Consider the following 11219-nt stretch of genomic DNA (forward strand, 5'->3'; position numbering starts at 1 on the left):
CAAGGAGTGGTATGGTACCCAGCCTGGAGTATGGTACTTCCATTGTGCATTCCATGCCTGCAGTTTCCCCAGGATTCTTCTAGAGGGGGAGGAAGACTTGCGCTGGGGCAGGAGGTTGGAGTGGAAGTGCTGGGGGAGCTGTGTAGACCCCCGCTGGACCCAGTATTTGCTCAGTTCCAAGATGAGGCCCAATCTCTGTTTAACATGGGAGTGGGGAATCAAGTACAAGGTTCTGGGGGGAGAGGTGGCAGCAGCAGCTCTGGATGGGCCCCAAGACACATTGCTGCCACTGCTACAAGGGCAGACTGGGGCCATGCTCCATGCCCCAGGCTGGAGCAGGAACAGAACCTGCTAGCACAGAGCAAGGGTAAGCAGAAGTTGGCCAAGGTAGTGGTGGGACAGGCAACAGGGGGGCAAGTGGTGGATAGGACAGGGAGCAGGGTGCAAGCAGCTTGACCTCCCCGCCATCATGACCTCTCTACTACCTGTCTCCTACCATCTTGGTCACCCCCCTCCCTTACCTGCCAAAGAGCCACTCCTGCTATTTTCTCCACTGCAGAACTTGGGAGGACAATTTTAAGATGATCCTCCAACCCTTAGAGTCTATAAATGGGACATTTATAAATTTGTTATAAATGTCCATGAATAGAATCTAATCATTGGGGAGTTATCTTAAATTCAGGGTCGTCTTGGATTCAGGTAAAAATGGTACATGACTATTGTGCAATGGCTGTTTCTTCTTCCCTCCCTCCCCACTCCCAGCAGTTGACAGGTGTTTACTGTTACAGGCACAACCACCCACCCACCACAAGCAGGAGACTGTAAAGACCCCCCACTCTTGTTCTCCCCAACCTGGTTCTCTTCCCTCCAGTAATTGTAGGGCCCCCTCCCAGGGTCATTAGTGGGGAAGTGAAACTGGGACAGAGGCTTTCTGCTTTCCCACTCCTTCAGACTGTGGTCTCTGAAGCAATAGGTCTTTGGACAGTAGAGTCCCGGTTGAAGCCCCATTGCCCTGCATGGGTTTGGGGGCCATGAGGAGTGGTGCAGTTTGGGATGTCTAGAGGACTGATCAGACATTAGGCACAGAATGCTTTGGGTCTGCACATAACTTTGGACAGGTTCGAGGAGGACTGGCTCAGAATAGTACTTGATTTTTCCAACAGTACACTGGAAGTTCAGACTAGTCCAGAGTGGCCTGCATGTCTAAACTCGTAGGGTTTAAAGTATCTTTAGAATGTTCTAAGCCCCTGAGAGGCACGTAGCCTCGATGTCCAGCTTGGAGGATCTGAGAGGAATAGCTGAGCTCTGAGGGGCTGCACATACTTGAATTTATTTTGCGTTGTTGGCATACATTGTGAAATGAAAAGCTGAGTAGACTTCACTGTCCGGTTCCAGTGGCAGTGCCATGTGAGAAATGGTTACTGACATGAAAAGAGAAAACAAAACCAGGAGAAACACTTTTGTTAGGAAAATTGTAATTCTGGGGTTGCAAGGTACTATTGATGCTTTATTCCGTAATATCCCAGTTACCATTTTTTTGTGTTTTAGCACAAAAAAGCCGCACTATAGAAATGAACTTTTTATTTTAAATTAGGAAGAGATGCATGATTTCTCCTTGTGGAAAATATCTTCCCAGGTCCCAGTCCAAGCATGTGATCTGGAGGAAAGCTGCCCATGGTGGATTTGCCTAGAGGTTTTACCATCAGCCCTTCCTGTGCATGATTACTCAGTAAGCCTTGTCCATAAAACTGTAACTGCCGTTGAGCTGGTCTGTCTAAAGATGGCTTCTCTCTTGAGCCTTACTAAATTACAGTGGGCAGAAATGCCTAAGCTAGAGCTGTTGGTAAAATGAAGGAGGTTCCTGGTGAGAGATTCCCTAGTAGGATCCTGAGACTAAAGCTTTTCTCCTGGTTTGGTTCATAATAAACCAAAATTAATGTTCAGGGCAGGCTGCAAGGCCCACTTTTTCTTTCTCTGACTAGTAGAGTTGGGTGAGATTTGTAATGCAGTTAGAGGGGCCTGTAGTGGTGGTTTTCTGTATGGGGGTTTATCAAGTCTCTTACGTTTGTCTGCTTCTTTCAGTACATAGGATGAATATTTCGGGGAATTAATTAGGTCAGTGGTTTTCAACCTGTGGTATGCCAATCCCTGGAGCTTGCAGACAGTCTAAGTGGTCCACAAAAGACAACTATGATTAATAGAGGTGCACCAATACATGGGTTCCATATCGAATCGGCACTGATGTAAGAAAAATTGAGAGTATTGGCAATCGGCTCTTTTTGGCTGATATTACACATAATGTGGCCAATAAATGTTGTGTGCATGTGTGCATCAGTAGCATTCATGCAGCCAGGAGCTCAGCCAGGCATTGTGGAGACCAGTGTCAGGCTGGTAAGTCCGTTGTGGGGGAAGGGGCATGGGGGGGGCAGATCGAGGTCCCTGCAGTGAGGGAGGGAGTAGGGCTGGGGCAGGTGCTGGCGCTGTCCAGCTGGGGTGGGATGCGGGATGGAGCTGTGAGCGGCTCCTCTGGGGGGTGCAGGGGGGTGGCTCCTGCTGCTGCACACACCACAGGAGGGTATGGAGGGGGTGTGCCCCTGGATCTGTGTGCAGGGCAGGGCGGGCTGGGGCCAGGGTGGTGCCGGGCTCTTCCCAGGTTGGGGCTGGGCTGGGCTGCACTCAGGCCGGGCAGTGGCATTGCTGGGAGGGGGGCTACAGTGGGGTCTAGAACCACCCCAGAATTCATTGTAGACCCCCCACCCCATCCCAGCACCACCACAGCTTGCCCCAAGCGCGGCCTAGCGCAGCCTCTCCACTGGGCAGAGCCTGGTGCCCCCAGCCCCAGATGCTGCCCCGCGTGCAGATCCCTGGGCACACCTGCCCCATGCCCTTCTGGGGTGCGTGCAGCAGTGGGACCCCACCCTGGCAGCACCTGCCCCTGCCTCACTCCCTCCCTCCCTCTTGGAACGGGCCTCAACCTTCCCTCCCCCCACCCCTTCCCCCACAACAGACTTACCAGCCAGATGCTGGTTTCCATGCTGCCTGGCTGCATATCAGAATTGGATATCATTCAGCTGGTATGGTTTGTTAAAAGTTAGCCATTGGTATGGGCCCAAAAAATCTCTATCGGTGCACCCCTAATGATCAATCAAAAATATGTGACTACTGAACTTACAATTCAAAGGGGTCCACACCTCCATTCAAAAATTTTTAGGGGTCCACAAATGAAAAAAGTTGAAAACCACTGAATTAGGTGCATAGTGAAGGAGGCTGCTATCAGTTAAGACACCTGCCTCATTCCCTGCTGCAGTTAGATGGTGTGTAGTGAATGAGGCAGGGGAGTGCAGAAGGAGAAAGAATTGTCTGTCATCAAACAATTGAATGCTGCGTTGGAGAGTTGACTGTGCCATAGAGTTCCTATGGGAGAGTAATCAAGTCACTTTAGCCAGATTGTGCAGAAGTGGTCATTAATCATGTTGCCTCACTTTCTGAATGCATGACTTGAGTCTCTGGAACCTGATTTGAAGGAGGGGAGAACACTTGCAACTGCTACTGAAGTCCTTGGGATCTGTGTTTCAATAATTAGACTATGTCAGAATGCATATAGAAGAAAAGATTCTTTTAATTTCTGGGGAGGAGAGGCCGGGAAGAAAGAGAGAGAGATTCATGCGGAGTATTACTTAAACCCTCTTGTGGGTTTCTTGTGTACTTTTTCCAAGGGCTCTGCTTTGGATTTCTGCTACATCGATAACTATGTTTGACAGCCATAGCAACATAATATTTACAAACTGTCAATGGAGATAGAAGAAACTTGTGAATTTAATTAGTTGTGCCAGTTAAGGTTTTCTCTCTCTATTACATCTCTTAGAGTTATGTTCCTTCTTAATACAAACTATGGTTCAGTTTCATCCAATGCTTAGGAAACTCTCAGTACGACAGAACACCTCCTCGGCAGTGTCTTACCATGAGCACATCAAGCCTGTCCTTTTCTCTCCGCTGACTCCCTACAGAGTTTGGAGTCAAATTCAAGGTTTCAGTCTCTTACCTTCATTTGTCTTATGGCGTGAGTCCGTGATAGCTAAAAGACTACATAAAGCTTCACAGTAAATTGGTGCGGTGGTGCAGTGGGGCCACCCCCGAGGAAGGGGATTGCCTCTCCATTTGGGAACTTCCTTCAGGATCAGTTTGGGGCTGTGGAATGAACTCTTCCCAGAACGAAGTACCGTTACAAATCGCTCAAGTGCAAGACACATTTCTTTGACCGACCCTTCCAAACATATAGCAACATGCATAGTTGTTTAAAGCAAAACAAAAAACCATAGTAAAGCAAGATGTTCCCCTGCAGATGCTTGTATCTGTGGGGAGACGATGAACGAACAAATGGTGTATGACAGATGTTAGTGTTGCTTATTGGACTAGTGGAAGGTGCTCAGATGGAACAGTGGCCAGTCTGGTAAAAGAAAAACTACCTATGTAGAAGAAAACAGACTCTTAAGTCCTAATTAGCTTTTATCATGTAGGGTGAAACAAAATTAAAAAACAAACAAACAAAAACAGATTTGAAGAACTTCTGGGTCAGGTCTTCTCTCATCTGATTTAATTATCTTGTTTCCCTTTTTAAGTTTATTGCAATGTAAAGTAATAAGAGAGGGTTTAATGTCAAGTTCACAGAATGCAGACTGGTTTTAGTTTGTATGGAATATAATCTAGTTGAAATATGCGCACTCATGAATGTGTAAGACATTTTGTAGCTTATCTACTAAAAGTTGAGGTGGTGTTAATAGACATCAGGTGGCTCAGGACAAAAATACAGAATATTACTTTGAAAAAAGCCTATGGCTTCCTTCTCTATTTTCTTGTGCTAATTTATGGTTCAGTTCAGTTGAACCAGTTAACATGCTCACATTTCTGTTCTCACATTTCTGCTCTTTATATAACCAGTGCACACATTTTAAAGGGATCTAAAAAGCAGATAAGTAAGCAGTCCTGAAGCAGTGTGAATGTGAGCTTATGGGTGCATTGTATGCTTTGATTTGTTTTTATTAGCATAGGTTACTCATTCCCCAGCGTCTCTGTCTTGTAACTGGGCACCATCTGCTACTGGAGCCTGGGACAGACCTTCTGCCTCCTATCTCAGATTTTCTGTCTGCCTTTTGTACATGTGAAACTCCTTTGCTTTTATTTATGGTTTCTGAGCTTACTGTAGTGGTTGCTTATCTTTGGTGGTTTGAAACAATGCAGAAGTTGAATTAGTGCAAGAGTTATGAAACAGGACTTGGAAAGTCCTGGTGACAAGATGATTTGAATCAAATAACTTAAGAATCTGATATATAAGAAACTCTTGATTTCTCCAGTAGTTAGAATAGTAGGAGTCTGACAAGAAAAGCGAAACTAAACTTATATTTAAGGTTTCCTATTTTATGTTCAGTTTGAGGCTGAAGATGGAGCAAGATGCATGTGTGTCGACTTCTCAGGGTAAGTTATTTTTTTGAGGTGGGGAAGAAATGCATACTCTTAATATATTGAGAAGAAAACTTCAAAACACTTGGAAAGTGGATTTTGCTTTATGATTTTGTATTTAGTTATTGTCACTTGTTTGTGCAACATAGTGTTAGAAAATGCTTAACTTGAATAATAAAAAGAAATAATTATAATGGTAATAATTCATCGCTACCTTGATGGTTATGGTTCTCTGAGCTTGCCTAAAAACAGCCTCCCTTCTGAAATCTATGGCAGAGTTTAAACACTGAACTGTACTTTAGAAACACGTCCTTTATCCCTGTGCTCTGTACTAATGGATTAGAAACTACATTCCTGCAAAGCTGTCACTCAACCAACAGTCGTAGTTGATTGAACAGAATTTTTTGGCAGCTTGTTTCTCACCCAAATGTTCTTTGAGCTGCTTTCTCCATCTCTTCGTCTAACACTGTAATGCTTCCACTGCAGCAGTTGGAGCAGATGAGCGCTTTTTTTTTTTTTTTTTCCACGAAAGCTAGTTTTGTGCAATCCTGTTCCCTTGAAGACGGAAGTAGAAAGGAATCAAAAGCAGGAATATGTGTTGGTTGTAACTGCAGCGAATACCTTGGCACTCATTGAGGCTGAGTATAAATAAGTATGAGATAGGAAGAGTGTTTAGTCAGACACTGTATGTGTTGCTCAGAAAAATAGTTGGTTACAGTTTGGATTGCTACATTTTGAAATAAAGACTTACAATATTTTTCTAGCAGGGCTCACAAATTGATATGTGGGTGGCAAAGCATCCTGATTAGGATTCTGATTAGGTGTTTTGCTTCATCCCTGAATTGCACCTTAATCCTTACGACTTCATCCTTCTATTTATGGGTTTGTCTCCTTTTTTTGTACAGTCTTCTGACGTTAGATGTCTCTCTCTGAAGAAAAATTAGGAGCCCCCTCTTCCCCCCCCCCCCAATTACTGCCTCCACATCTACTTGCTGGTCTAGCTTCTGTTCTTGCATGCCAACAGGTTTTTAAGTGCCAAAGTTTTAGTAGACTAGTCCAGGGGCAGGCAAAACGCGGCCCAGAGGCTGGATCCAGCCCACCAAATGATTTTTATCTGGTCTGCAGCTGCTCCTCTGAAGGAGACTCGTATCCCCCCTGTAGCTGCCCTGGCTTTCAGTGCCTCTTGCCCTTATGCCTTCTGCATGCTAGCCAGCAGCAGCAGCCACTTCCCTCCCTTTGCCTGCCCTGTCCCACCCCCTCTCCCCCCACAGCCCCAAATGGAAAGCTGCAAGGCAGGGGGCACCGAGCTCCTGGCAGGCTTCTGCCCTGTGAGACTGTCTGTGCTCCGCTCTGACCCAGGCCTCGGAGTCAAACACAGGTAAGGTTCTCCCCACTGGCGGGCGTGGGAGTACAGGAGGAAGAGGGCCAGGAGCTGCTGGTTATCCAGGCTTTGCCCAGCCAGGGCCTGGTAGGGGCTTGGGCACTGGTGCCATGCTGTCTTCCTGTGTACTGCTTTGGGCTGCGCCATGTGGACCCAGCTGGAGCAATTGGCACAGCTCCTGCCCAACCCTGAGTCCCTAATGCACAGCCAGGTTGGGCAGGAGCTGTGGTAGATGCACCCACATGCCCTGAAGCAGTGCACAGGAACAAAGTATGGTACTGGCCCGGCCACATGCCGCGGACTCGGGGTAGGAAAAGAGGGTGCAGGGGGAAGGAGAGAACACAGCGCAGCACTGGCCTGGTTGGGTCCAGATCACCTGCAGCTCCCAGTCCCTTTCTTCCTGTAGCCCCTCCCCTGACCCCAGTGGTGCCACGCTGTATTTCCACACACTGCCTCCGGCCATGTGGGTGCAATTGGCATGTCTTCTGCTTCACCCCACCACGTGCCATGGACTTGTGATAGGAGAGGGCATTCAGGGAGAAGGGGGGCAGGAACCACGGGTCATCCAGGCTGGGCTGGGGTCTACTGTACTCTGGTTTTCCCCATCTCCCTACATGCCTTTCCCCTTCCCAGGTCCATGTTATGTGGCTGGCTGAGGCAAGACCAATGCCAGCAGCAGCCATGTGGCACCCATGAAATCCTTTTAAGGGTACTTCAGGGTGCCTCACAATATTAGCACTGTTAGGTGTGCAAGCACCTACACATGATTCACAAGATAAATCCAGGGATTTTAAATAGGAAACCATAGTGTCAAAAACATGCTGATATATTGTAGTCTTTTTGAGTTCTCTGCTACAGAAGTGCTCTATTATTTTTCCATAGTCAAAATGAGTGACAGCTAAGAGCTGGCACTTTGAGGAGTGCCTGGAGCCTAAAAATGGTTGAAAATCACTGAGCTAGAGGAACAAACTTGGTGAAGAAAGGGGCAGCCTAGTGCCATTCAGCTTTTTACCTTGTCCCTGAAGGTGACAAAGCGATGAAATGGGATTCTTCAAAGCCTCCTTGAGAGCTCCCCCATTAGGTTTCACAGTTACTCAGTTATGCATCAAGGGGGTCAGAAACTGAGCATTTACTACATCTCCATTCTGCATGAATGAGCTATGGACTTGCTATGGCAGTCTGCAGTTATTTTTTCTTCCAAAGAAAAGGACAGCCTTAATCTAATATATGAAACATAAGCCTTGCATTTGCATCCATTTCCTGCCTCCAGACTTCCTTTGCGATCTCAGGGAAATTGTATAATCCTTCTGTGTCCCCATTCCTTATTGGGAAAATTGGGGCAGTAATGATTCCTTTGTCTTGCCCTGTGTCTGCTTTGTACATTCTGATCATAACTGTTTGGCACTAGGACCGTCTCTTACTATGCATATATATATAGCGGCCTTTATTTCAGTTGTGGGTATTAGCATATCCACAGCACCAATGAGTGATCACTGTTGCCTTCCTGATGAATGAATACCTCTTTTTTATCACTTGTCCTTCATCTCTGGAGATTTGGGATACAGGCCCAGATACTGTGCTTACGTCACAGCTCCAGTTCCAAGTCGCAGAGAAGTTTTTTGCCTCAAAGAGGAGAGTGAAGTCTAGAAGGGCACCCAAGGAATATTCTGAGCTAGTGCTTAAACAGAGAAAGCCTCCTCTTCCTCTTCCTCAGTGTCCATTATTTGAAGTATTTTCAAAATACTTAAATGAATAGATCCAAAGTTGTGACAGCTTAATGGTTACGATTAGGGATCTACCCAAATCAAGGAGACAGGCAGCTGATTTTTTGCCAGCATATTGTGGGGCTGACTGCCATTTCCGTGGGCTCATCATGGCAGGGCCCCCATGCCTCTGACCAATGGCCCCAGCCCTGACTGTTGCTTGGTTGAGATGGCTGTCTGTCATGCGGCCCCCACCTTGCAGCTGATTGGCTGAGGGCTGTCTGTCATGCCCCTTGCCTTGCCTCTTCCCATTGGTTGGCAGGGTTGGGCGGACCTCATGACAGGCAGCTCTAATGGCCATTCAGCAGTAAGGGGTGGGGACAGCTGCCATCCTGGCTGTTCCCCGTCATGCCGGCGGTCCCCCTCCCCAGTGTGCTGCCATGAGGACCACTGGCTAATACCAGGGAGCCAGCATTTTATTTTTATTAAGTTTCAACCCTCCCCCCCCATGGATTTCACAGACATTGCGCGATTTTTGCAATTTCCACAAAATCATGAATTGAGTAGGTCCCTTGTTATTAAGAAGACGCTTAAAAAAAATTGGCTTAGTAACTGGCAACATACGTGAACTGCGCCATTCTGCATTCCACCTCAGGTCTCTGCCTATTCTTGCCTGTAGGACAAAATGGTGACTTACATGTAGGTTTTGGCAGGGTTTGGTGCATTTTTAGATAATGGTAACTGCTGGCCCGAAGTCAGCTTACGTTCATCAGAAAGGCCAGGTTTTATTTTTCTGAATTTGTTTTTGGTTCATTTTTATCAGCTTTAGTCATGGGATTAGGAATGAACAATTTAAATCTTATGTCCTTAGAGAAATGGGAGGCTGGCATTTTGGAGTTGTGAATGTGAATATTGCAATAGTACTGAGGAGTGTGGGTTTGGAGAACATTTTTTTAATGTGATAAAATCTTCAGTGTAAACATCTTTCTACGAGTAAGTTGCATTATGGGTGCATGTATGTGTTTTTATTTAATAGCTGTCTTGCAAAAACTAACAGGCAAAGATAAGATGGAAGATAAGTACATGTTCTGAAAAGCTAGTAAATGCAGCATTAAGGTTGAAAACTCAACTTTAGCTCTTATTCCTTACTGCCTGGAAAATAAGGGATCTCTGTATTTCTTAATTACCATTTGGTGCAAGAAGTATTATCCAGATGAAATTCTAACATGTATATAAAAACATTAATTTTCAGTATATAGGTTCAGTACATGTGTTGAAGCCTGATCTTGATGAGAAGCATAAATCCAGCTATATAGATGAAAAATTAGTTTCAGGAAGTTAAATATAAATATTTAAAATTAAATAACCTAGACTCTGAAATGGCAATGGCTTTGAAATAATTCAGTAGTTCTACAGAGAAGCTTTCTAACCTGAAATTTAAAAAAAAAAAAGCCAGTACAGATTCTTATCATGAAGCACTCACAAGTTTGAATAAGTTTTACTTCTTTAGAGAGATGTTGTCCTTTAGAGACCATTAAAATTATTTAACCATTGCTGAATTTTATGTCCGTGCATTTTATCCAAAAAATTATTAGAAGAAGAAATTTATTTCTTACTCAGCTAGGATTCAGAATAGCTAAATGAGTTTTTTGTCTTTCTGTAAGATAGGTTTCTATCAAATACAAGTTACTGGGTTTAATAGAGGAAAAACTGGATTAAATTGCATGGTCTGTGTTTTATAGGAGGTCAGAATTGATGATAATGAATCCTCCTTGCCTTAAAATCTATAAATCATAACTGTTCTCAGACCGAACATGGACAATTTTAGCCCCAGAGAAATATAATTTAGCAATGTATGAGCAACTGAGGAAGGGGGCTTATAATATAATTTTGGAATTCAGCCTTCAAGATTCTTCTACAGTGAGAGCTATTATACACCTACTCAAAAATTCATGGTCCACAGTAAGCCATTTACCTTGAGTAGTATTTTTATCTTTGCAAACTATACAGTAAATATAAAAGAAATACTGTTTGGGACAAAGATATGTTTTGCTTTTCTTTTTCATTAGCAGTATGTGAAGAAGATATTAGCAAGCCAGAAAACACTTTGGGGTCATAATTGTGGTGAAATGAGTTTAAGGAATACTGTAATCTCTCTGAGCAACCAAAAACAATCTCAACATTCCTGTAATGAGCTCATGCTTGTCTCTCTTACTTCTGGTTTAAGGAAACCCTAGAGCTTGTATGTGCAATATGGCATTCTTCCTAGGAATGTTTTAATCGATTTGCAATGAAAACTTTATTCCTTTACATGAAAAAACAAAGGTTACAGAGTGGTGCCTGTAAATGCAGATTTTGAGTAATTGCATCATTAAATTGTTTCAGTTCCAGTTGGTTTTAGCGTTGGCTTGGAACAAAAGCTGCAACATGATGTAATTGTCTTTCTCGGATTATTTTTACCTTTGTGTATTCCTTAGCTGGCTTGTGTGTATTGGTTTTGTGTGTTGTTATTTGAAAAAGCATAAAACTCTGAAAGCCAAACCTGGAAGTCTTTCAGGATGTGTCATTGCTTTTGATTTGTGTATAGCAATTGAAACAGTACATTAGGGGCCCATAATTCCTATTCGGTAAAGAATGGACTTCCCATCAATTAACATGGAAGGAGATTTCACTCTTTG

General features: G+C 44.5%; 1 protein-coding gene across 3 annotated transcripts in view; it reads left to right on the plus strand.

Moving 5' to 3' along the window:
* AFAP1 (actin filament associated protein 1) overlaps positions 1-11219 on the plus strand; it is a 184823-nt gene that overhangs the window by 6374 nt on the left and 167230 nt on the right. Inside the window, exon 1 of one of the 3 annotated variants that reach the window (XM_019526081.1) lies at positions 5382-5472. The exons of 1 other annotated variant lie outside the window; for it this stretch is intronic. In XM_019526081.1, the coding sequence (XP_019381626.1) occupies positions 5418-5472 (55 nt within the window). In that variant the 5' untranslated portion in view covers positions 5382-5417. Of the gene's footprint in view, positions 1-5381; positions 5473-11219 lie in introns of those variants that run through there. One more of the 3 variants, XM_019526083.1, reaches the window with a different exon arrangement.

This window comes from Gavialis gangeticus, unplaced genomic scaffold, assembly GCF_001723915.1.
Source record: "Gavialis gangeticus isolate Ggan-Ray unplaced genomic scaffold, GavGan_comp1, whole genome shotgun sequence".
Taxonomy (NCBI): Eukaryota; Metazoa; Chordata; order Crocodylia; family Gavialidae; genus Gavialis; species Gavialis gangeticus.